The 26,996-nt window shown below is 44.5% G+C and overlaps 1 protein-coding gene across 2 annotated transcripts in view; it reads right to left on the bottom strand.

Moving 5' to 3' along the window:
• Positions 1-26,996, bottom strand: part of SGK1 (serum/glucocorticoid regulated kinase 1) — an 85,135-nt gene that overhangs the window by 46,778 nt on the left and 11,361 nt on the right. The window contains exon 2 of one of the 2 annotated variants that reach the window (XM_064169136.1): positions 5,854-6,069. The exons of the other annotated variant lie outside the window; for it this stretch is intronic. Within the exon in view, the coding sequence (XP_064025206.1) occupies positions 5,854-6,069 (216 nt within the window). The remainder of the gene's footprint in view (positions 1-5,853; positions 6,070-26,996) is intronic. 2 annotated transcript variants of the gene reach the window in all.

Genomic DNA, 26,996 nt, shown 5'->3' with positions numbered 1-26,996 from the left:
CTGCTAACCACAGCCCTTCTAATCCACCCCAGAATGGCATAGGAGTTTTGGCCACCAGAGCACATTACTAGCTCATGGTCAACCTTCTATCCACTAGGACCCCCCCAGGTCCTTTTCCCCTTCACTGCTTTACAGAAGGTCAGTGCCCAACCTATATGATCCATGGGGTTGTTCTTTCCCAGGTGCAAGACTCTACACTTGCCCTTGTTGAATTTCAGTAAATTTCTCCCTGCCCAACTCTCCAGCCTGAGTCTCACTGAATGGCAGCACAACCTTTTGGTTATGCCCTTCACACAATGTATTTCGTCTGAAACATATTCTCATCCCATTTCAAATCAGGTTTCTAGAAGCTATGTGATATTTATAGCAGAATTTCATAAGCAAAGCTATGTCAAGTAGTTGCCCAATGTTTTGCTTGGGTACTGAAAAAAAAATTTAGCATTCCTCAAATTTGAAGCAAGACTTTACAATATGGTAAAGTCCTGAAATCTGTCTGGAACCAAGAAGTCTTTCATCCACAGGAGCATTGAATGCCTTTAATAGTAAAATGAATTCCAGCAATTGATCTAATATGATCCAGAAGTGTCTTTGAGAGTAATTAACTTCCAATAAACTGGAAAGGACTTGTCTATAAAAGGAGGCAATGCTGAATTCCCTGCAGCCCGAAGAAAGACATTCCTGGTGCTCCTTCGTGCTGCCAGGCATGGATGCATGACAGTGGCTGAAGGAAGATGTGGCCTCTACCTCGCAGCCTCCACCTCTTTTCCACTGCCAGTCCCACAGAAGCAACAAAAGTGGGCAAAGAGACCAAGACTCTGACATATCCACCACATTGCACCTGATGTGGGGACAGATCCCTTGGGGGATGCTGCTGGGGCTTAGTGCCCTGCTCAGCTCCCTCAAGCCCTCAATCATGCAGCAGTGCTGTGCCCAACACACAGCAATGCTCCCAGCAGTGTAAAGTCATGTTGCTCAAACGGAGTAAGTATATTAGTTTGCTCTTTCACAGTATCACAGTATCATCAGGGCTGGAAGAGACCTCACAGATCATCAAGTCCAACCCTTTACCACAGAGCTCAAGGCTAGACCATGGCACCAAGTGCCACGTCCAGTCCTGCCTTGAACAGCTCCAGGGACGGCGACTCCACCACCTCCCCAGGCAGCCCATTCCAGTGTCCAATGACTCTCTCAGTGAAGAACTTTCTCCTCACCTCGAGCTAAATTTCCCCTGGCATAGCCTGAGGCTGTGTCCTCTTGTTCTGATGCTGGCCACCTGAGAGAAGAGAGCAACCTCCTCCTGGCCACAACCACCCCTCAGGTAGTTGTAGACAGCAATGAGGTCACCCCTGAGCCTCCTCTTCTCCAGGCTAACCAATCCCAGCTCCCTCAGCTTCCTTCCATTTTTCCTTAGCTAGGGGCAGCACAGGTTTTTTGTTTAGCATTGGAAAGAAAAGACAGTTCAAAACATTCATAGCTTTGGTCTGCTGCATAAAGATGTGTCCGTGGTGCTTCAGGACAAAGGGCAGTTGATGGATAGGGCAGCAGGAAGCCTTTTTAGACAGAGGAAAGAACAGAACAAGCCTTGAACCTAGCTGTTGGCTCTGAGAAAATAAAAACAAAACCACAGAACAAAACAGAAAAGAGCTTGAGCTCACTGACAAGGTCTGTTATCTTTTGCTTATGTAGAGAATGGTCTGAAACTAGGGCATGACAATACACTGTGAGCAGCAGACCATGCAGAACATGAAGGATTTTTGTGTGTGCATGTATATGAGTTAAGATTTACCTCTCATAACCCAGCTTGGTAAACCCTTATTTGAGAGGTTTAAATCACACCTAATTTTCACCATGTTCCCCTCTCCCTGTTTGGTAGATTTCTAAGCAGAACCTAGAAGGTGGTTTTCCCACTCTTTCAAAATCATTCTGTTTACATGGGGTATTCATCTTATGGAATGGGAATTTATTTTGAAGGGAAACTTCCCCTTCTCCTCAAGATGGTAAGTTTTATGCAACCTGAAGCATGTAGATAGACATGGAAAAGCAAGGAATGGTTATTACAAATCATTACAATCATTTACAAACCCTATGAGGAGAGGCTGAGGGAGCTGGGGGTGTGCAGCCTGGAGAAGAGGAGGCTCAGGGGTGACCTCATTGCTGTCTACAACTACCTGAAGGGACATTGTAGCCAGCTGGGGGTTGGCCTCTTCTCCCAGGCAACCAGCAACAGAACAAGGGGACACAGTCTCAAGTTGTGCTGGGGAAAGTATAGGCTGGATGTTAGGAGGAAGTTCTTCCCAGAGAGAGTGATTGGCATTGGAATGGGCTGCCCAGGGAGGTGATGGAGGCACCGTCCCTTGAGGTCTTCAAGCAAAGCCTGGATGAGGCACTTAGTGCCATGGTCTACTTGACTGGATAGGGCTGTGTGCTAGGTTGGACTGAATGATCTTGGAGGTCTCTTCCAAGCTGGTTGGTTCTATGATTATCCTGGCCGTGGCTCAAAGCCCTTAAGGCTTCAGCTGTTACACTGGTAGAAGAGATAGAAGCTTCCATATAACTAATAAGCATCAGTTACCAAAAACAACAGCATACCTTTGCAAGTCAGTGTTGTGAAAATCAGCATTGGTTTTCTGGCAATGCTTGAAAATTGTCTAGTCACAGTATCACAGTGTCAACAAGGTTGGAAAAGACCTCACAGATCATCAAGTCCAACCCTTAGTCCACCACATACAGTATGGAAAAATGCCATCCAAGTAACACAGAAAGAATTCACCACCACACAAACACTAGAGGAGACTTAGCAGAGGTCACATCAGCAATCATTTGCAAACTCCAGCTGACACATGCCTTAATAGAAAAGCCTGTGGAGGTGGAAATGGAAGCCTATCATAAGAAAAAAACCACCCTCATTATTTAAAATGCTTTCAGTTTCAATATAATCTTATTTACATTACATTGATTTTTAAAGACTCCCCCTGCATAATTGCCATCACAGTAAGCAAGCAGTAATGATTTCTTTGCCTGGTTTGGGGTTAGAAATAAGGATAGGAATACAGACAAGAGTTCCCTTGGGTAAGGTGGTTTAATCAGGTTGCCTTTTAGAAGGCCTTTTCCAAACAGATCAGAGTAGCCTGAAATATGTCAGAGAAAGCTTATGCCTGGAATAAGCCTTTAATAATATTTCACAGCTGATTTATTTTTTGCATTAATTTGTCCTTGAGCAAAAGGACAGAGTCAGTAGGACCTTTGTATGCATTGGTACTGGGCATAGCACAAAAGGAACTGTAATCACTGTACCAGCACCTGGTTGTGATACTGAAAAGCAGAAAGGAAGAGCAATGGAGGAAAAGAAGCAAGAATTAGCCAGGAGAGTCCACTGGCACACTTTGAGCTCCCTGCTGATTTAACATAGGCTGCGTTCTCGTCTCCTTGGAATGTGGACTGCCTCTGTTGAAGTTCATCAGTTTAAAGTGAAGGGAGTTATTTCACATTTAAGTGTCTTGTGCCATTTGTAACTCCTGAACAGAATCTCCCCCAGAAACTCTCTTTAAACCTGGAAAAGGTCAGACATGGAGCTCCTTCAGCCGTTCTTATTAAAATCTTCCTGCCTGCTTTCATTTCAGAAAAAGAGGCAGTGACCTTACCTTTAATCACATCAAAGACTCTTCTGCTTTAACTTACTTAAAAGACTCCTCATGCAGGGTAGCTTTATCCAAGGAGTTTTTCTCCAGACAACATTTTTTTTTGTTGCTGTTGTTAAAGCAGCATGCAAAAACCTCTCTCTGGCTGCAGGCTCCAGCTGCTGAGTAAGCAGCCTCTCTGCTGCCTGCAGTAAGGAGAGTGAAAAGAGAGGTCTGGGGGGGATCTGTGTTCAGCCAAATCTATCCCATATGCATGTAAAACCTAATGGAAATCAGTTTGAGGCCTTCCAGCTGTATAGGAGTACATGTGATTTATGGCAAGGCAAAGGCTCTGCAGAATCCTCCATCATTGGTGCTTTCATTTTTGTAAGGCTGAGCAAAGTTAATCTTCTTAATGAAGTAAACCGGAGGAGTAATTAGCCCCTGTGCTTGTGCATGTGCTTCACCCAAAACGCCTTTGCCGGCTCTCTGAGGCACACAGGGCTGCAATTCTCACTCGGTGTTTGAATTTCCCTGTTTACAAATGCAGCAGATGTAGCATGGCAAAAAAAGAATGCTTCTGCTGCGAGCGCTGCGCTAAGGCTCTGATAAACGCCTTGTCACATTTGCTCTGCTTTGTACTTGGAAAGAGTCTTATTTGTTTGCTTTTATGTTTCTACGACTCCCTCCTCCCCCTCTTTTTTCTTTTCGTTTGCTGGCATGAGCCATTTCCAGGCAGAGATGGTTCTGTCAGGCACAATGGGCTCCGAGCAGAACTTTCTCTCTGTTTAGCTTTACTCCAGGGGTGTTGTGTGAATCTGAATGATAAATGAAAGGTCCAAAACCTGCCTTAGAAAAGCTCCATATTGACCATTTCATCTCAAGCCTGGCAGTTTTGCTGCCTTCCCATCTGTGTGTAACTGCCCAGCACTGGACTCAGAAATATGTCATTTATAATACACTGGCATGCCTCGAGGTGAACCAAGGTTTCTTCTGCTTGAAAGAGTGGCTGAATTGTTCACCTCCTGCTCAGGAAAACTCCTTGAGTCAAATTCTGATTTCTAAAGAGAAAGATGGATATGTCTTGAGGGTGGAAGAAGAGTGGTCTTGTAACTCTGGGGCAGAAGGCCAAAAATGATCAAGTCCTGATCCTTTTCATTATTTTGTAAGGGTAATGTCACCTCTCAGCATCTCAGCTTCTCTGAAACTACTCAGTGTTACTACTAATCTTCACTGTCTGAAGGGGGACTACAAAAAAGCTGGGGAGGGACTTTTTAGGCTATCAGGGAGTGACAGGACTGGGGGGAATGGAGCAAAGCTGGAGGTGGGGAGATTCCGACTGGAGGTGAGGAGGAAGATGTTCAGCATGAGAGTGGTGAGAGCCTGGAATGGGTTGCCCAGGGAGGTGGTTGAGGTCCCAAGCCTGGGGGTGTTTAAGGTCATGCTAGCTGAGGCTCTGTCCAGCCTGATCTGGGGTAGGGTGTCCCTGGGCATGGTAGGGAGGCTGGAACTAGATGATCCTTGTGCTCTCTTCCAACCCTGACTGATTCTAAGAGTCTGTGATTCTATAATTCTATGATAATCTGTTTGAATACTATGAGACTACATCACAGCACTTTAGTGAAGATCCCTTCATTTCTCCTGCTGTCCATGAGTTTCAAAGTTCAGGGTAGAAGACAGAATCCAGACGTAACACAACAGCCTTGGTCCACGGAGTTTTGGATTTTGGAGATTCCTGTATCTCCACGGGAAGCACAATCTTCCCTACAAGGAGAGGCTGAGGGAGCTGGGATTGGTTAGCCTGGAGAAGAGGGGGCTCAGGGGTGACCTCATTGCTGTCTACAACTACCTGAGGGGTGGTTGTGGCCAGGAGGAGGTTGCTCTCTTCTCTCAGGTGGCCAGCACCAGAACAAGAGGACACAGCCTCAGGCTGTGCCAGGGGAGATTTAGGCTGGAGGTGAGGAGAAAGTTCTTCACTGAGAGAGTCATTGGACACTGGAATGGGCTGCCCGGGGAGGTGGTGGAGTCGCCGTCCCTGGAGCTGTTCAAGGCAGGACTGGATGTGGCACTTGGTGCCATGGTCTGGCCTTGAGCTCTGTGGTAAAGGGTTGGACTTGATGATCTGTGAGGTCTCTTCCAACCTTGGTGATACTGTGATACTGTGATCTCCTAGATACAGTCATTTAGCAGTGGGAAACATGTAAATGAAGCTAGGGGAAAGGAAAGAGTGTCTTACTTTGGTACTTCTCTGGCTGTCCCAGGAGCAGGACTCAGCCTCCTGAGAAGTGATCCCTCGCTGGAAAGTGTGGTCACTCAGGCAGGTTTGGCACAGCGGAGGGTCAAGCTCTGAATCCGCTGGAGGTAAATGCATCACAGTGGACCCCGGGTATTTGAGGCTGGTGTGTGGGTGCTTTTCAACGCTGACCATTGGGCTCTTAATCCACCTTCGTACCTGCCAACACAGGAGAAAAGTTATGGACTCTCTGTGCTTTATGGCACCAGCTAGCATGGTGCAGCAGGGGTTCTGATGCAGCTAAAGACAAAGATTGAGGAAAGTAGCAGGTCAGGTTGTGGTTTTGGAGTTCCCTCCTCCCCCTGGATTAACCAGACTAACTCAGCCATCTGGAAGGTAAGGAATGAAGCTTTATATTTACAGCTTAGCACAATTTACAGACATATATGTACATTACAGATATTTACAGCTATAGACAGTAAGATACAAGTTAAAAGTGATACAGAAATACAAGACCCCTCCCAGCACTCAGAACGCCTAAGAGGAGTCCCAACCACCCCTCCACTTTCTTTCCACCCTTTCCCTTATCTCAGAATCTCTCTTATGTGCAGGGTGAGCTGGAAAGGGAATGTTAGAAGCAGAATGATTAGTTGGAAGTGTGCAGGTCCAGGCAGAAGGGTTAGGATGGCAACAGCCAGGCAGAGACTGTCTTATCTTTCTTTGTGCCCATGTTTTTATATGTCCCAGCAGAATGAATGGGAAATATAGACATCACTATATTTTCTTTTCATAACCACTAATCTAATTTCTCTCATTAAAATACTCCAATCAGCCTCAAACCAGCACAGTAAAGATCATTTTTCTGCAGGAGACAGTACTGGGCCATGTCAGTGTTCATGTGTGAACATGCACCACAGCCACGGTCTTTATGCCAAGAGGGGTTTACTGATCCATTTAGCTACCACACCAAGTTTTTAGTCTCTATAAAGCTGTAACTATACACACAATAGAAGAGCAAGACAACTACACAAAGCAAGAACTCCAGCCTAAAGAGCTCAATTCCCCCCATGGGGAGAAAGCAGGCTGGTTTTGCAGGTGTACCAATTGAAACGCCATAAGCAGTCTTTTCTCAACAGCAGTATCTTTTGTCTCATCTCTAACTTCATGCCCTGTCTCAACCTTCTCTCTGAGTTCCATCACTACATTCAAGAGCCAGTTTCTCATGTTGACTTGTCCTTCCCCTGTTTTCTCCTTGTCACTCCACCTTCTCAGCTAGGACTCAGTGTACTACAGCAGGAAGGACTACTCATGAGCGTAATCTGCTGCGCTCCCAGGGCATGATGTCATCTGTGTTCACTTTGCTCTGCCTTTCATTTCAGTGCTAGTCATTTTTCTGCCATGTGAACCAAAAGTGTTGGATTTTCTCACAAGGTAAATGAGGAGTCAGAAACCTTTCAGAGCTCTTTTTCTAAGTCATTTTGTATTGTGATGAGATCACCCTACAAGCTGTGCTATATTTGCACTCACTCTGAGCAAAACTCTCTCATCTGAATGCGATTGATAGGGAAGGATCAGGGTAGGTTTCACCAGCCCAGAGCTGATATAGAATCATAGAATCATAGAATCAACCAGGTTGGAAGAGACCTCCAAGATCATCCAGTCCAACCTATCCCCCAGCCCTATCCAGTCAAGTAGACCATGGCACTAAGTGCCTCATCCAATCTCTTCTGGAAGACCTCCAGGGACGGTGACTCCACCACCTCCCTGGGCAGCCCATTCCAATACCAGTCACTCTCTCTGCCAACAACTTCCTCCTAACATCCATCCTATACTTTCCCCGGCACAACTTGAGACTGTGTCCCCCTGTTCTATTGCTGGTTGCCTGGGAGAAGACGCCAACCCCCACCTGGCTACAGTGTCCCTTCAGGTAGTTGTAGACAGCAATGAGGTCATCTCAACCAGCCTCCTAGTAATGGCAGGGAACCTCTTTGCTCTGTGAGCTGAGTCTCCTGTCTGTGCAGGGCAGTGGTGGAAGGCTGTGAGTGACTCCTAGCAGGGTGCACAGTCTGCAGGAAGAAGGCAGAAAAAGCACTTGGCCTCAGCACCACCGTGCTTCGTTAGGGAAGGATGTTTGCCATTAGAGGATGCTTTACATCAGGAAAATAAACATTTAATATTACATTAGTCATGCCAAGTGTTTGATTAACAGTGGAGGTCTATAGTGCAGCAACTGGTTGCCAGGATCACAGATGATAAACAAACAGAATGAAACATGTCTAACCAGCCTTCTGCTGCTGACTCCTCCATGACTGATACACCTGCAACTGCCCTGCTGTGCTGCCCTGATGGAAATCTCCAAGCTAAGGAAATTGCTCTTTCCTCTCTGTGGAGACCAAGCAAATAGATGTCCTTCTATGGGCAAAGGAGGCACTTCCCACTGCATTGCTCACCTGCATTTTTTATAAACACAGTGTATTAGTTTAGGGCCACAACCTCCCTGGGGCTGGAGGACAGAAATTGTATTTACCCCCTTTGGGGGAGTAAAAATGAAAATGCTGCACACTGATTGGAAGTTTAAAGGGAGATTCTGTTTACAGCTGCATATATGCAGAAGGCTATCAGGTAGAACCAGTACATTCATAAAACTACCAAAGTCTGTTGGACTAAAGCCTTCTAGAATCCTCCACCCCTTCCACCCTCAGCAGGCCTGAGAGTAGGCCAGAACTGCCCTTCCCACCTCAGGTTTACAAGGGCTCAGCAGGCTGCATGATGCAGCTCAAAATTCCCTGCCAGCTGGGAGCCATCTCCCATGTACAGACTGTGAGGTAAGCAGAGACATGTACTCTTCCCAGAGACAGAAGTGAAGGGAGGAAAGGCAGGGAGCAGAAGGGAAGGGAAGGGAAGGGAAGGGAAGGGAAGGGAAGGGAAGGGAAGGGAAGGGAAGAGAAGAGAAGAGAAGAGAAGAGAAGAGAAGAGAAGAGAAGAGAAGAGAAGAGAAGAGAAGAGAAGAGAAGAGAAGAGAAGAGAAGAGAAGAGAAGAGAAGAGAAGAGAAGAGAAGAGAAGGGAAGAGAGAAGAGAGAAGAGAAGAGAAGAGAAGAGAAGAGAAGAGAAGAGAAGAGAAGAGAAGAGAAGAGAAGAGAAGAGAAGAGAAGAGAAGAGAAGAGAAGAGAAGAGAAGAGAAGAGAAGAGAAGAGAAGAGAAGAGAAGAGAGTATACCAGCCAGGCAGTGCCATAAAAGCTATGATACCAGAAAGTAGAATAGAATATTGATGTTATAATATCCTGGGACCTGGAGGACTCTTTCTCTGTGGTCTTCTTAAGAGAACCTGGGTGCCCAGACCTCCACAGTGTAGATGATGTTAGCTCCTACTTCCATGCTCTGCAGCATCCCTACAATGCCATCTCCCCTTTTGCTCCTCTAGCTGATGCTATAGCTGGCAGGTGCCACGTCTGCATGCTTTTGTAACACATCTTGCAGAACTGAAACCCAAATGGTTAAAGTCCTAGGGAATCATTTTCCCAGGATGTTAAAACCAGTGCAAGTGTTCTTATAACTCCTAAATTCTGTACTGGTGCAGAGAGACTGTTGGCTCATCAGTTTCCTTATCTTCTTTCAGCTTCAGGCTGATGAGTTGAAGTCTTAGGGGGAAGGGTTATTTTCTTCAGATTTCATTTCAGTAAACATCTTTTGAAACTGATCTTTTGACTCCAGCAGGTTTTAAACACATTTATATTTGCCAAGCACAATTGATTCTATGATTGTTAAACAGATAATTAAATATACTACTCTTAACAAGTGAATCAGTGGTTGTGTGTCTTGATTTAATTCCAGAATCTGGTATGTTGAAAAGAATAATTCTATTTCTGATTTAAAAAAAAATGTACTTGATTTTTTTCCAGTGTAGTTTTATTATGGGACTAAAGAGCTTCATTTTGTCCTTTTTAAACTGAGCCTAGTGATTAGCTTCTTTCTGACCTGGTTCAACCTTGATGTCCTGCATGGACTAGGTGATCTTTCAAGGTCCCTTCCACCCCCTGACATTCTGTCATCTTCAGTAGTGTCAATATGGGTACACACATTGTGCAGAAGTGTGCGTGAAAGAGAGCCAAACAGACAGCAGAGAAGGACCTGGGCTATAATGAGGTCTTAAAAATTCAAGGGTCATGGCCCTGTCTTTCACTTGAGACTGCCTGATTGCAGGCAGCAGCAACTTGGGCAGGAATTCACACACAAGTCTGGGGTTTAGATTTCATTAACACTCGATGTGAGTGCACCCTCAGCAAGTTTGCTGACATCACCAAGCTGTGTGGTGCAGCAGACAGGCTGGAGGGCAGGGATGCCATCCAGAAGGACCTGGACAGGCTGGAGAGGTGAGCACAAGCCAACCTCATGAGATTCAACAAGACCAAGTGCAAGGTCTTGCATCTGGGTCGGGGCAACCCCAAGCACAAATCCAGGCTGGGCAGTGAATGGCTGGAGAGCAGCCCTGAGGAGAGGGACTTGGGGGTGCTGGTGGATGAGAAGCTCAACATGAGCCAGCAGTGTGCACTTGCAGCTCACAGAGCCTACCAGATCCTGGGCTGCATCAGGAGAAATGTGGCCAGCAGGTCAATGGAGGTGATTCTCCCCCTCTGCTGTTGGGCTGTTCAGTCTGGAGAAGAGGAGGCTCCCAGGTGACCTTCTTGTGGCCTTCCAGTATCTGAAGGGGACCTACAAAAAAGCTGGGGAGGGACTTTTTAAGCTTTCAGGGAGTGACAGGACTGGGGAAAATGGAGCAAAGCTGGAGGTGGGTAGGTTCAGACTGGACATGAGGAGGAAGTTGTTCAGCATGAGAGTGGTGAGAGGCTGGAATGGGTTGCCCAGGGAGGTGGTTGAGGCCCCATCCCTGGAGGTGTTTAAGGCCAGGCTGGCTGAGGCTCTGTCCAGCCTGACCTAGGGTAGGGTGTCCCTGGGCATGGTAGGGAGGTTGGAACTAGATGATCCTTGTGCTCCCTTCCAACCCTGACTGATTCTATGATTCAGTGGTGTTTGGGTTTATGATTTCAGATTCAGGACATTTGTAATTTGGGCTTACGATTTCAAACTCAGGACATTTGCAGTGGCACAGTGAATTGTTTCTGTTGTTTCACTGTCTCATGTTTCCATTCACAGATATCTGGTCTGCATATTAAGGAGCATTCAAAATACAGCCTAGGTACTGCTGATACAGCAAAATCTGTATCAAATTAACTCGTAGCTGTACCTTTTAATGGCAATGAAATATACATTCAGCAGCTTAATGACTGTGTATTAAAAATTACCCTTCAGTGCTTTAACTTGTGTGAATGGTAATGATGAGAGAAAGTAACAGAGTGTGCATTTTATCAAGCTGCACACACACAGGTGTAGGTGAGATCTGGTTCTAGCATCACCAAGTGGTCCCTGACTTCAGAGTGAATCCTAAAGGGTTTTTCTTGTTTATTCCAGGGTGACTCCTAGTTTTAACTCAGGTGCACATCTTTTTCTTTAAGGGCTTTTTGCTGATTGATATTGGATTAAAGGGATATTTTCACATCATAGGTCCATATTATTAGTACATCACAGCCTGTACTTAGAGATGAAAAAGGACTATGATTATGAACACTGCTCTGGTCATACTATTGTTCTGTTCAATGCAACAGGCTTTGGGGGAAACTCAATGGGAATATTTCAGCAACAAGCAGCTTTGATGCTGAATGGACTAGTAAGGACATGGATTTTTTTAATGGTTGGAACCAGTTCAAATAGGTTAGCACACCCACAGTTCAAATACACTGGCAGAGAAAAGGCTTAAAGCAATTCTGGTGTGCCTTCATTGGATTAGGCAAAGTTCAGGTTCAAATACATCCAGCTGCATTGGCTAAGTCCAAGATGCCATGCTGACTTGGTGAAATACACACAACATTTCAATAAACTTAAGTGAGTCACTCTGATAAGTAATACATAATCTACAAGGGTCAACAGAAACCCAACACCTGCATAGCTAAACCCAAGGAAGTTGTTTTTCTTCATTCTGAAGTGTTTGCATCTGGCCAAGGCACCAAGCTGGGGTTCTGTGCTGCCTGCCTGCATGCCCAGATCTGCCCCACAGCTTCCTGAAAGAGCTGAGCAGAGGCTGCCACTTCAGTGGGTGCCAGAAAGCCACAGTGAGAGCTGGCATGTTTGTGATTTTTAGAACTTGTCTACATTGATGTCTTGATGTCCAATGACCCAAGAATGATTTAGGTAAACACACAGTCAGTCTTTGTGTAGACAACTTGATTCAGAGTGAAGATGGACTTGATTCATTCTGTACCTATGTCCTTCATTTATCCAAGTCAAAAAATTAGATTTTATTCTGGATTGAAAGATCTATGGCAACTTTAATGACAATTGTTTAATCTCTAGTTTCATATCTTCAGCTAATTCAGATTAAGATTCCTCAATATCCCTCAAATCTTCTATTTGCCTTTTGGCATTGATCACAGAGTTTCTTAGATTAGAAAAGACCTTCAAGCTCATCAAGTCCAATCATTAGTTTCATATCAACGAGTGCTTGACTAAACCAAATCCCTCAGCACAACATCTAGTCACTATGAATCGCTATAGTTGGAAAGGACCACCAGGATCATCCAGTCCAACCTTCATCCCAGCATCCTTCATCACTAGACCTCAAGCACCACATCCACTCTCCTCTTAAAAACCTCCAGGGATGGCAACTCCACCACCTCCCTGGCAGCCTGTTCCAGTGCTCAGTGTGGTTGCATGATTGATAAATCACGCAAGCTAACACAGAAGAGTGTGGCAATTGCTATGAACACTTTGAGTTTCCACTCAAGTGATTCACCACTGATTTTCCACATGTATCACTATCCAAAAGCATTGAAAAGATTGATCTGAATCTGCTGAGTATGAATTGGCAGCACCTTTATTGCAGCGAGGCCAAGAGGAGGCTTCTGAAGATAAACAGTTTCCCCGGGCTTAGCTATGCAGATCTCAGGTTTCTATTGACGTTTGTAGTTTATATATTGCTTTTCAGAGTGACTCACTTAAGAGTGTTGAAATGTTATGTGTATGTATTAGTCATTGAGTTGTAAGTCTGCACTATAGTTTGGGGTTGTTTGTTTTGTTTTGGGTTTTTTTTTTTTTTTTTTTGCCTAGCTTTAACCTTAATAAACGTCAAAGATTTTTTTGGCATGTGGAATATTTACATTTACACTACACAAGTGCCTTAAATCTATAGCTCTGTTTGAGTTGGACTATCTTAAATGCCAGTAAAGATTTGAAAGTGCAGAGCTTAATTTCTTCTGAATTTGCTTCCACTAAACAACTCCCACACTGAATTGTACAAAACAGAAAACCAATTTGGAGGAATTTTCACGTAGACAAAGGCAGCTTAACAAGGAGCAGTTGTGGTTTTTTTATATAGGGCATTGTATGATGATCAGATACCAAAGTGCATCATTCTTCATGGCAGTGCAAGGAGCATTTGGTTGTTTAAATACATCATTTGATGATTTAAACACACTATTTTTTACATTCTTACCATGGTATCTATCTACCAATAAATAAACTAGAGTCTACTCCTAGCTGCAGGAAGCAACTCTGTTCTGAACTGCTTCTGAAAGATCTCCCCACTTTAACTACCAAAGCAAAGCTCTTTTAACACTCTAGGCACCTTCATCCACCATTACAGAGTGTAAGCAGCTGACTCTTTCAGTGTGTCTGAAATAATGTGAGTAGGAATGAGCAGAACAGAAGGAGCTCCCAGTTTCTCTTGTCCCATCACAAATAGTCATGATGTTTCTTTATGCCTTGTTCTCATTGACAACTCATGTCTGCCAGAAACAGCTTCTATTCCACAGCTGCTTCTTGTAGGGTGCCCAACAGTTTCTGGTTAAGCTGACATGGCATTTATGAGCTTCACTGTTCCCACACTAATCCTTTGAAGATGCAACCTCTTAGGCCTGTGCAGATGGACATAAGTTTGCTTTGCTGGTGGTGTGCGCCGAGTGGCTGCCAGGCAGTTGTAGTGCAGTAGCTGCATGTCAGCATCTTCTCACACTCAGAGTGAGTGCCTCTTACTGCTTTCTATGGCTGAGAGGTAATCTGTACCCATCCATGTGGACAGACATGAGATTTGCCAAGTACTGCATTGCTGCTGTTAGATAGAAGTTAAACAGAAACATTTAGGCTGGAAAAGACCCAGAGAGGTTGTGGAGTCTCCTTCTCTGGAGACTTTCAAAACCTGCCTGGATGCATTTCTGTGTGAACTACCCTAGGGGATCCTACCTTAGCAGGGAGCTTGGACTTGATGATCTCTGGAGGTCACTTCCAACCTCTAAAATCTGTGATTCTGTGATCCTGTGACCCTCAGCATCACCAAGTATTTCAGTATCTGAAGGGGGCCTACAAAAAAGCTGGGGAGGGACTTTTTAGGATATCAGGTGGTGACAGGACTAGGGGGAATGGAGCAAAGCTGGAGATGGGTAGGTTCAGAATGGAAGTGAGGAGGAAGTTGTTCAGCATGAGAGTGGTGACAGCCTGGAGTGGGTTGCCCAGGGAGGTGGTTGAGGCCCCATGGCTGGAGGTGTTTAAGGCCAGGCTGCATGAGGCTCTGGCCAGCCTGATCTAGGATAGGGTGTCCCTGGGCATGGCAGGGGCATTGGAACTAGATGATCCTTGTGGTCCCTTCCAACCCTGACTGATTCTATGATTCTAAGTCCAACTGATAACCCTACTCCTCAAGGAGCAGCCTAAACCATATCTCCAAACACCACATTCAAATGACTTCTAAGCACATCCAGGGTGTGGTAGTTTGAGGGATCCTGGGTCTCCCTTAACCACCTCCCTGGGCAGTCCATTGCAATGCCTGACTGCTCCTGCTGTGAAAAAAAAGTTCCTAATATCCAGTCTAAAGCTACCCAGTCATAGCTTGATTCAGAATGTTTCAGGGAATACTTGGAGAGAAAAAAAAAATCCAAAGCAAGAAAAAGATCATTTAGCAAAATTATCTGTGAAAGAAAACCAATTTTAATATATCCAATAGCACAAATAACCTTTAAAAAGAAAGAGTCTTGAAGGTGCCAAAGCTGCTCAATTTCAGGTGTTCCAAATACAAATGTTCCACATTTTCAAGTCAAATGATGTAGGATGTTTTTCAGCCTTGAGATAGCATAATTTGTTTAGAGCAAATGCAGTCAGCTTTGCACTTAATAGACCTCCATGGCTGGAAATAAACCTAAGTGTTCCTCTGCACTTTGTCACTTTTTAGGATTTTTTGTCTTGTACTTCTGGTTTTGGTGGATCATCAAAAGGATCTTTTGCAACTTGTCAGAACTGTTTGGCATTTCTTCTATTTCTTGCAGTGAAAGAAACTGATGAACATTTCCCCTGTTCTTCAAAGGATCACAGAATGTTAGGGGTTGGAAGGGACCCAAGGACATCATGGAGTCCAACCACCCCTGCCAGAGCAGGACAATGCTATCTAGCACAGATCACAGAGGAACACAGCCAGACAGGCCTTGAAAGGCTCCAGAGAAGGAGACTCCACAACCTCTCTGGGGAGCCTGTGCCAGTGCTCTGTGACCCTTACAGTAAAGAAGTTCCCCCTTGTGTTGAGGCAGAACCTCTTTTGTTGCAACTTACACCCATTGCTCCTTATCCTATCACAGGGAGCAGTGAGCAGAGCCTGTCCCACCCTCTCTTGCCCAGCCTTCAGATACTTATAAACATTTATCAAACCCCCTCTCAGTCTTCTCTTTTCCAGACTAAAAAGTCCCAAGTCACTCTTCTTCCAAGGCTAAGTGAATTCCCAGAGTGTTGTACACCCTTCTAGACAGTACCCATCTCATTAATCCTAAACTAAACTGAACAGTGACTGTTCTCAAAGCACAGTTCAAGCATGGCTGAAAATATTACTGAAAGACACACCACCTAAAAAGATTATTTACAACTTATTTTCTAACCCTTGTTTTGGCTCCAGTTTCTTTGTTTGCTCTGCTTCCTAAAAACATGATATCCAACAGTGATAATCACTCAGCCTAGAAAATTTCCGGATGTCAGTACATGAGATTTGCCAAGTTCCAGGGGTTTTTCCATTCCTGGCTTTCCCTCTTATGTAATAGCAAACAGATACAGCTTTTCATTTCGTGTGGTTCAGCTGTCAATGGCATCAGTGGACTCAGCACTTTTTGTACTTTAATCAGGTGTTTATAAGCCAGCCTCCATCACTGTAATCCCGAGCAATATTTTCCATGAGAAGAACAACAGCCTAAGGCTGCTACCAGCGCAGATGTGGCTTTTGATGGAGGGAATGACGTGCTAATGGCACTGGTAGCAACCCTGGTGTGTTCTTTCTGGCTTTGGAGACTCTGGGAGTCCAGTCTCAAGACACCGATACTCTTGTTTGCTGACTTCCCAGATGAAGGCTTTGCTCTCAAGAATGCTGAATACATTTGAAACCAAAAGGCACCTTTACACAAGAGATCTTGAGTGCTGTGTCCAGTTCTGGGCTCTTCAATTCAAGAGGAATGTTGAGATACTGGAACATGTCCAGAGAAGGGCAATGAAGCTGATGAGAGACCTGGAGCACAGCCCTGTGAGGGGAGGCTGAGGGAGCTGGGGTGTTTAGCCTGGAGAAGAGGAGGCTCAGGGGTGACCTCATTGCTGTCTACAATTACCTGAAGGGTGGTTGTAGCCAGGTGGAGGTTGGTCTCTTCTGCCAGGCAACCAGCAGCAGAACAAAGAGGAACAGTCTCAAGTTGTGCTGGAGGAGGTATAGACTGGATGTTAGGAGGAAGCTGTTGCCAGAGAGAGATTGGCATTGGAATGGGCTGCCCAGGGAGGTGGTGGAGTCACCATCCTTGGAGGTGTTCAAGAAAAGCCTGGCTGAGGCACTTAGTGCCATGGTCTAGTTGACTGGACAGAGCTGGGAGCTAGGTTGGACTGGATGATCTTGGAGGTCTCTTCCAACCTGGTTGATTCTATAATTCTATTATCTAATGTCTTGCCCTTTGGGATCTCTTGCCAAAGGTGTTAGGTCCTTTGTGGGTTTAAGAGTCACTTAGCTTCACTAAATCTCAGTGCCTGCTTTTACCAGGATTTAACAATGCCTGTATTATGGACCAGTAAATACTAATGTGAGAGAAGAAGGGCATAAGTTTGTGGACCAATTTGATAGGCCACTAGATATCTAAAATTGCAAACATTTGATGAGAACTGAGCATGAACTGAATGCTGAAATGATTGAAAGGAAACAGTGGAAATATACTTAGAGGTCCAGTATTACCAGCCAGTTCTCAGTGAAACAACACACCCACCAGCACAACAGTACTGAGTTTCCTCAGGTGGCCTCTGTGTCCATATGCTCTGTATGGCAGCATTTTTTTTGCCTCTGAAGCTTTTTTCCCTCTTTTGTTTTTGTTTAGTTGTTATTTTTTGTTCTATTTTGGGATGAGGTGATGTGTGTGGGTTATAAACCACTATGTGTGCTCAAACTCTTCTGTACTTAAATTTCTATTCTTCATGGATAACCATGACCAAAACATCACATCCTGTTTGCATCAGTTCACAGGTTTTTGTGGCTCTCAGCCACCTCCTATTTACTCTACATGTTTCACTGCAAAGTCTCTGGATATTTGTTTCCCTACCAGACAGTATCAATTGCCTTGACTGTGATCTAGGTCAGTGTGTGCATGTGTTTTAGTTCTGCCTCCAAGTGATATCAAATGTACTCTTCTCCTTCTCCAGTTGCAGTTCATATGATCACTTCTTTCCTTTTCCTGGTGTTATCTCATTGCACCTCAGCCCAGGATCTGAATTGTTATCTATTATGTAAACCCTAGGTGGGCAGGGAGCTCTTGGAATCATCTCTTTCCCCACAGCCTTTTGAGGGACTGTAAGGAAACCTGGTTAAAGTACAATTAGGAAGATTACAGAATGAAAAGCTCCACTGTCCAAACTGTATACAGTCACCTACTTAAATGGTAAATGAGAGGCAGACTGCTGAATACCCAGACTGAGATATATCATTATTCTCTAGCTGGCTTTAACATTTAATTCGTCACATCCCATAGGAAATGCAGCACAGCAAAAATAGTCACATCACCTCAAGCTATTTTTTCCCCTCTAGAGCCCTGAGACACATCACTTTGTTGATTAATAATCACATTTTGTTTAAAATAAAATAGAAAGTGAAGGACAACTCACTGCAAAGTCATCATTTACAACTTTCTCTGCAAACTAAAAAGCTGCTCCCTTTAAAAAGCAGGCTGAGACTAAATAAGAGAGGGTACTGTTTCTACCCAGGCCTGGATGAGCATGGCCTGGATTCATGGAGGGATCAGCCCTCCAAGTGCAGGAGGAAGATTGCCTGCATGTGAAGGAGATTCAAGGGAGGATGGGTTGGTCACAGGTGCTGCTGGAGGAGCGCAGGGCATGGCAATGCTCTTGACACCAGCCCCAGCACACTTCAGTCACAGGCACGAGGTCTTGCAAGACAGAGGAACATAGCTCTGGCCACCAGCCCTAGGGAAATCTGTAGCAGTTCTTTGGGATTCAGTTTCTCCACCTATCCTCTTCTGACAGTAATTCTTTATGGAGAGCTTCCACCTTTGTGGCTGCCTGCAGATGTGACTCTAGTAAGTGTCACAAAGGAGCTCACGTGAAGCTGTATGTGATGGTCAGAACTTGATGCATTTCATAGTCTCCCTGAAATTGCTGAAACCATAACAGCTCAGTCAGAGGATTGACCTATCCTAGTTCTGTGAGGGTTTTTTAATTTGGAAGGTGTAATAACATTCTCCCATCTCCTTCTGCTTCCAGCTAGGTAGGTTTGTGAGACACAGCCATTGGGCAAAGTGGCCTGGTGTAAAGCCCATAACTTCACCATGCTCAGCACATAGTTCCCCTTCAGCTCATGTCTCCATTTTTCCTCCTACAGAAACCACCATACAAAAAAAGAGAACACAATTGTCCCAGCACATCAGGGGAAATGTAGCTGAGCCTGAGGGCTGGGAAGTGTTTGTGAGTTCCCCAGACTCAGGCACACTCCCAGTTCGTGCTGAAGATTTGACCTGTTGAGTGCCATGTGCTCATGCTCATTGTGTTCTGGTGAGCATCTTGGGGCTTTAGTTATGGTTCAACTACCTGAGGGGACATTGTAGCCAGGTGGGGGTTGGCCTCTTCTCCCATGCAACCAGCAACAGAACAAGGGGACACAGTCTTAAGTTATGCCAGGGAAAGTCTAGGCTGGATGTTAGGAGGAAGTTGTTGCCAGAGAGACTGATTGGCATTGGAATGGGCTGCCCAGGGAGGTGGTGGAGTCACCGTCCCTGGAGGTGTTCAAGAAGAGACTGGATGAGGCACTTGGTGCTATGGTCTAGTTGACTGGATAGGGCTGGGTGCTAGGTTGGACTGGATGATCTTGGAGGTCTCTTCCAACCTGGTTGATTCTATGATTGTTAATCAGCTCTTTATTGCTATTTGGACACAGACACAGGACACACACACAAACACACTCTTTCCCAGACCAAGGTATAATAGCATCTGGCAGAAACCAAATATATCTAAGAGGAAGCCTCGTAAGTATTTCTATATTTGTTGTTGTCATCAGCTGCAGTGTTAACATTTGAGCAAATAAGGCAGATTTTTATGGTCTAAAATGTGAATCTCTCCAGGCCATAGCAGCAAGTCAGCAAAGGCAAGATGCTTCAAAAAATATGTTAGCATGTGACTGCAGTCAGGCATTGATCCCAAAATATGGCAAGAACCAAAATGACTTAGGGTGTTTAGAATCCTCTAAGTCCACGTTTAAATAATCCTGCTGAGCAAGTTGCACCCATGTAAGTCAAGGCACGAAGAGCAACAGAAAGCTTGGATACACCACTAATGCCAGTAATGAGCATTAATGAGACAGCTGCCTGGCTGATTTTCCTGTTCTAGTTAATGGAAAAGTTCTTGCCAATTCCACTGGTGCAGAAGAAAGTCTGTAAACCCCATGTGCCAGTTTGAGCCTAGCTGGGATATTTTGGTGAGAGGAATTAGATGATAGGCTGTGAAAAGGAAACAATGGTGATGTCTGCTTCACTCATAGCCTTGCTGAGATGTATAAAAACAAGAACACAAACATAGATGACAGAGTTGCTCTTGGGCTCTGGGGCTGCATGAACTTCTCTGTCTAAGCATCTGTGTGACTAATCCTTCTGCTTCCTAACCCCCCATGCCAACTCTCCAAACTCACCTGGAGTGTAAGGCAAAGTCTGGGTTGAGGTAGAGGGATAGGAAGAAGGTGGAAGGGTGTTTGGGAGCCCCTGCTGGGGACTCAGGTTTCTGGGAGGGCTGTTGTGTTTCTGAATTACTTTTTACCTTGTCTATTTCTGTCTGTAGCTGTATAGATTGTAAATGCCTGCTTGTATATTGTGCTAAGCTGTAAATATAAAGCTTCATTCTTCAATTTCCAGATTGGATGAGTCTGGTCTGGGTGATTTTCTTAAGTGTGGGGGGCAGGTAACACCCAAACCATGTCTCACATTGATAGCTAAATTGTTTTTTGCCATGCCTGATTGACTGCCTGATATGTTTTAAATGCAGCATAAAAGAAGATCTAAACAACTGAATAGGCTCGACTTAGGACTTTCCTCCCTTCCCTCCTTGTTGTCCTTGATAACAGTTGTTAGTCTCATGGAATTCTTTTCTCTGTGAATAAATAAAGAATTGAAATGTTGGAATCAGGTAAGAGCTCTTGGATCAATTGTAGGCGCTGATGGCACTTGTTTCTGCAGGAGATGAGAGAATAGATTCATTGTCCATGCTGGAGTATAAACACCCTCTCTCTGTGTATTATGTCAAAAGGGAAAACAAAACAAAATGGGGTCGATTGTGTATGTGCAAGTCTAATCTTTCCAGGCTACCAAGTTAAAAGTGCTTTTCATCTAGATCAAATAAAAACAACATGAACAATGCGACCCCAAAGCCTGTCCAAACAATCCGAGGCTGCTCGCTCATCCCTTCTCTTCTCTCTTCTCTATTCCACATGAGCACATCTAATTGTCAGTAAACCAAGGCAATGCTTATTTTAACTCCTGCTCTGATAAGCACCACATCCAACATCTATTAGTCAAAACCTCAAAGCAGTCTGCCAGGTACTGTGTGCCTCTGAGCCAAGCACAGGAGCCAGGGAATACATGGTCAGATATGGATGGGATGAAAAAATAGCTGAGTGAATAAAAAGCCCAAGCAAAACAAAGATGTTTTGCTGCACTCTTTCTCTCTTCCAGTTTTCTGATGCAATAATTAGTTTGCATCCTTCAGTAGTCTGGGCTGAGATGCCACAGCATTATAAAGCTTAGCTGCAGACCAAGAACAATGGCTGCAGTGACAGAACCTGATGTATGACTGGATATAGCATCAAGTCCCCTTCAGTAGTCATCCTTAGCTGTACAGTCAAAAGCTTCATACTGTTGAGAGCAGTGACGCATGTGGCCTGAAAATAACTTTCCTGTTCCTCATCTGAACCTGATACTGCACTTCACTCATCTCCTTTTAATTGTAATTTATTATATAACATTGCCTATCATCATCATTTTTTATTGATCTTTAAGGCAGCCAGGATCATTAAACAAGCTGATTTAGGGTGGCCAGTCCTTCTGGCCCTGCAAGGTAGACATGCCAAAACACTCTCAGAGCTGCAAGGCAGACCATACAGCTCAGCAAGCTGCAATGTTGCTGGAGCAGCTCCAGGTGAGAGATGACACTGGTTTTTCACAGGTCAGCTCCTTTACAAGGCAAGGCTGGGCTGGGATCTGTCAACAGGGACTTCAGCAGCCCATGTGGACTCATTTGCAATGTGGCATCTCAGTGCCCTGGGAGAGGCTACACATCCCTAAGTCAGGAGCCCTACCTGAGCAGCCAGAAGGTCTCAGGAATGAGTTCCTCTCATCTAGCAGATTGATGGGTAGCAGAGACAAAGGAAATGCTTTTCTTCAGGTCCTGAGCCAAAGGAAGTGTCTTTGCCCAAAGACACATCTTTCAGGAAGATATTTATCATTTCCCTTTACAGCTTTTTCTAGAGTCAGTTTGCCTTTGCTGTTGAGTTGCTAAGAATGCTGTTTGAGGAGAAGCAGAAAATCCTGGTAGCTCAAAATTAGCCATTTTTAAATGACATCCCAGCTGAGATGCTGTGCATGGCAGTGTGTGAGACACAGATACATTTCAATCAGGATTTATAATACTGCTTTACTCTGAGCCACACAAAACCTTATCTCTTCAACCACCACTCCCAGTTGAGATTTAAGCTAGGAGAAGGTTTTGTAACTCAAGTGTTTTCACAAATCAATCCTGTGTCAAAGATGACCAATTCTTTTAAGATATTTCACTGATTTTTCATCTTAATTTCTCCCAGTAAGGATGATAAAAATGAACTTGTAGGGAGTGTCACCACCTGATACATAACTGTCACTATTTGAAGATGTGGTCCTGATTGATCTGTAAATAAAACATATTTTTTCCTGCAGCAGCTGCAGAGAATGAACATAAAACTCCTTTCTACAAGACTCTTAAGAGGTTAACATTTGTTGGTTAATGATTCCAAACTTTCTGTGCATGATATTCTTTCAAGATGCATAATGAAATCTATCTGAAAGGTGGACCTAATGTTTATATCATTTCCTGCTTCCAAAGCTGCAAGCAACATTTATTTCTAGTCTCCTGAGGAGAAAACTACACTTTCTGGTTATATTTCAGTCTGCTCTGAGATTTGTTTGATTTTTTACCAAGCTTCCCCTTCCTCTCTGGAGATGAGAGCCTCATCCACTTGAGGAACCGATCTGAACCACTCTCTCCTAGGAGAGTGGGAAATGACTCAATACTTCAAAACCAAAAGAGCAAACACTGTCTAGGTGATCTAGCAAATATGAAGCCCCCATCCTACTGCAGTTTCATCACCTACAAGCTGCAGCTGTTCTAATTCCCAAAACCAAGCAATTTCTACTGTCAAACCCTGCCTGGCACCACAATAAACTGTTCCATCTGTTGATTTTGCACGTCTTAACATAGCCTGACAAATACCATCCAAAAAAAGGGCTAAGTACAGACAAAAAGTGGAGTTAATCAGGGTAAAGCCACATTTTTAAGCTGCCAATCATAAAGTCATTCATATGCATTTAAAAAAATGGAAGTTATTCAGTGAAAAATGTAGTAACAGATGCAAACCAGACATGCTCGAGAAGTATGAAACAAGGGAGGCTTTCTTTCTGCTGTTGACATTATTTTCCTTCTTAGCTCAATATTTTTTTCCAGGGACATGCCACAAACACAAGAAATATGTTGCCCAGCTCTTTTAGCCCCTGTGGTCTCCACTGTGTTACTAGCTGATGGCAATAAAGATCTCTGTTTTAGAAACACGAGTTAAAGTGTAAGTCATCAATACTGACTTATCAGCTTGAGGACTGGAGCCTCTTGTGTGTGATGCTAATTGGTTTTGGGAAGCCTGTGACTGAAACAGCTTGCCCTGAGTCTCTTTTTCCAGCTGTTTGGTTGTGTGTGGGGGCACAGAGAGATTTGCCATTGGAATGGGCTGCCCAGAGAAGTGGTGGAGTCATCCCTGGAGGTGTTTGAGAGAAGCCTGGATGAGGCACTTAGTGCCATGGTCTAGCTGACTGGACAGGGCTGGGTGTTAGGTTGGGCTGGATGATGTTGGAGGTGTCTTCCAACCTGGTTGATTCTATGATTCAAAGGATTAGCAGGAGCCAGAGCAGCTCTGAGAACAGAGTATCTATTGCATGCTCCCTCTCAATTACGTTGCTTACCAATATGATGATTGTACATTGTCAGGCCTTGAAAGTCTCCAGAGAAGGAGACTTCACAACCTCTCTGGGGAGCCTGTTCCAGTGCTCTATTTCTTGGGAAAAAAAATTCTGGAGTAATTTTGGGTAAAAGCCATTGGCAGTTAATGCCTTTTTCCTCTGAGTGAATAGGTTGATCTGGTTAAACAATAACTAGGATATCAGGGAGAAGTATCTACTGTTGAAAATACCCTGCAGGCAGGAAGATCTGCATGGTTTCAGCCTGCTGTGTAAATCCTTTTACTGGGCTCCTACTCAGCTGTGTAAACTGCTGTGTAAAGGAGCAAGGGAAGCAATGAAAGAGGTACCACTTGCTTAAAGACTTATCTTCATTTAAAGCACACAGAAACTGCAGAAGGAAATGCCTGAGAGACATGTCAGCCAGGTTTTGAAATGGGCTGAATAGCATTTCTATTTCATGCAACCATTACATAAGGGGAGTGAGACCACAGTCTAAGGTTGTGGACTTGGCCAGTGACTCCTTTGCAAAAGACAACATTTTCAAAAGCAGCAAATGCAGCAAACTCTTGGCTCCTGGCAGGTCCTGTGTCTCGATGTGCTCACTGGCAGCAGGCAGAGCCTGCTGGGTGCATGGCACACCTGCTTCTTGCTTTTAACCTGCTAGGTCAAGGGGACTAATCCTCAGGTAGCATACCTAGACCAGAGAAACCCAACATGGATGGCTGTACCCCATATTAATCATAGAATCATAGAATGTCAGGGCCTGGAAGGGACCTTAATTAATTGTGCTAGTTTGAAGCTAGCTAGAATGTTTTGGTGAGAAGAATTAGGTTACAGGCTGTGAGAAGAAAACAATGGTGATGTCTACTTCACTCATAAGCTTGCTGAGATGGATAAGAAAAAGAAGATAAATATAGCTAACAGAGTCACTCTCTGTCTGGGCTTTGGGGCTGAACTTCTCTCTCTAACCTAACCTGACGTCTGTGTGACTAATCCATCTGCTTCCTAACCCCCTTGGCCAATCCTCCAAACTTTCCTTGAATATAAAGCAAGATTTGGGGTAAGGGAGAGGGGTGGGAGGAAGGTGGAAGGGTGGTTGGGAGTCCCTCCTGGGGACTCAGGTTTCTGGGAGGGCTGCTGTGTTTCTGTATTGCTTTTTAACTTGTATATTCCTGTATCTATTGCAAATACCTGCTTGTATAATGTGTGAAGCTGCCAATATAAAGCTTCATTCAGTCTCCAGAGCCCCTGAGTCTAGTCTGGGTGATTTCCCAAAGCTGGGGCAGGTAACACTCAAACCACCACATTAATGCACAGCTCTGCAAAGACCTTTGGGTGCAGAAACTTCTGGGATTCTCCAAAGCTCACACAGGTTCCTACAAGAGCTTTGAGAAGCATAGTGTTAGTCTGGAATTTTTAGCAGTTTGTGATGAAGAAGAAACAATCTCTCCTTTCATTTCAGTGCACAGGCTGCTAAACATCCAGGTAGGTTAGACTTTGGAGGGGAAAAAAACCAAAAATTGAGGAGAATAACAATGAACAGAACGAATTTGGTGGAAAGGAGATTTATTTATAAGTTTGAGTTCTGGAGGGCTGCCAATGTGCTTGGAACTACGCAGAAAGAGAACCTCATCAGGCTTTGCTCACATCTTGTTACAGCTTTTTCAGGCTTAGTGTATGTTGAATAATCGAGGATGGAATGAACAATCTCAGAGTAGCTCTGACAATTTTCCCCTTCAACATTTCTTAACTAATCTTAAATAGAAGAGGAAGGAATTTATTTAGTCCAGGCAAGATCTCCCAGGGTGGTCACCTTTGATTCTTTCAGTGCTGTAATCAGAAATGCAACATGAAAGAAAAGCTACAAAATATAAAGTGTTGAATCTGAACTGAGACCCCTTTCTCTCATGGGGGCTAGTGGAGGGTACATGCAGGCTTAGGAAGGAATGGGCACTAATAGCCACTTCTGACAAGATGAGTCAAATCTCACAGCCTCCTTATCAAAAATAGATTCCTTCCAAGTGCATCACAACTCCTGGTACTGTGCACTGGGGAGATGCTGTCAAACTGAAACACAGGAGCTAAAAGAGCCAGGATAATGAATGGAAACTCTAAGTTCCCTCCTGAGGATTGAGTTGATATTGCCTGTCCATCTTTTCGAGGGGCTTGATTGTGTCAGAGACCTTAAGCTAAGAGATGATTTTGTCTGACATGCTGTGTGAAATATTACCCCTAAACCAACCATTGAAACAGGAATTCTATGAGAGACTTATGCCTGCCTTTTTGTCAGGCAAGTGACACGGCACAGAACTTGTCTGTCCACAGCATCTTGTGTGGGAATATGAATTAGTTCAAATAAAAAGAGACCTGGTACAGAAATGCCTGTGGTGTGGCATTAAAACTCAGCCTGTTTCACGGGGCAGGATGATAAGTGACAACAAAACAACGTATGCCTATACCCACATAAAGATGTGTGCATGTTGTATGTTAACATGCATGGACACACAGAGTTAATTCTAGAGCCTGGGCCTCTTTGGAAAGTTCACTGAGCTGGCTTTTGTCTGGAAATATTTTGAATCATAGAATCCACCAAGATCATCCAATCCAACCTAGCACCCAGATCTATCCAATCAACTAGACCATGGCACTAAGTGCCTCAGCCAGGCTTTTCTTCAACACCTCCAGGGACAGCAACTCCACCACCTCCCTGGGCAGCCCATTCCAATGCCAATCACTCTCTCTGGCAACAACTTCCTCCTAACATCCAGCCTAGACCTCCTCCAGCACAACTTGAGACTGTCCCTCTTTGTTCTGCTGCTGGTTGCCTGGCAGAAGAGACCAACCCCACCTGGCTACAGCCTCCCTTCAGGTAGTTGTAGACAGCAATGAGGTCTGCCCTGAGCCTCCCCTTCTGCAGGCTGCACACCCCCAGCTCCCTCAGCCTCCCCTCACAGGGCTGTGCTCCAGGCCTCTCACCAGCTTTGTTGCTCTTCTCTGGACACATTCCAGTATCTCAACATCTCTCTTGAATTGAGGAGCCCAGAACCTCATCAGATCAGAATGTAAAGGTTTTGAGAATCAGATACACTTTGGTTGATTTCACAGACCTTGTTTCCACTAAGAGATCCAGCTCAAACAAGAACAAACACATATCCTCGCAGCTGATGGATATATGACTCTATCTGAGGGGCAGAGATGATGTTTTGAGCACTGTGCTCCAAGTTACTATCACCACAATTGACTTTGTTATTAAAATAGTCCACATAACCTTTCGTTTCAAGGATTCTTACAGGGCAACAATGGAAAGCAATTTTCCAAGAGTTCAAACAAGAAATGAATCATA

Source organism: Pogoniulus pusillus, chromosome 31, assembly GCF_015220805.1.
Source record: "Pogoniulus pusillus isolate bPogPus1 chromosome 31, bPogPus1.pri, whole genome shotgun sequence".
NCBI classification, from domain to species: domain Eukaryota; kingdom Metazoa; phylum Chordata; class Aves; order Piciformes; family Lybiidae; genus Pogoniulus; species Pogoniulus pusillus.
The sequence above is the reverse complement of the archived record's forward strand: the minus strand, read 5'-3'. Positions and strand labels throughout refer to the sequence as shown.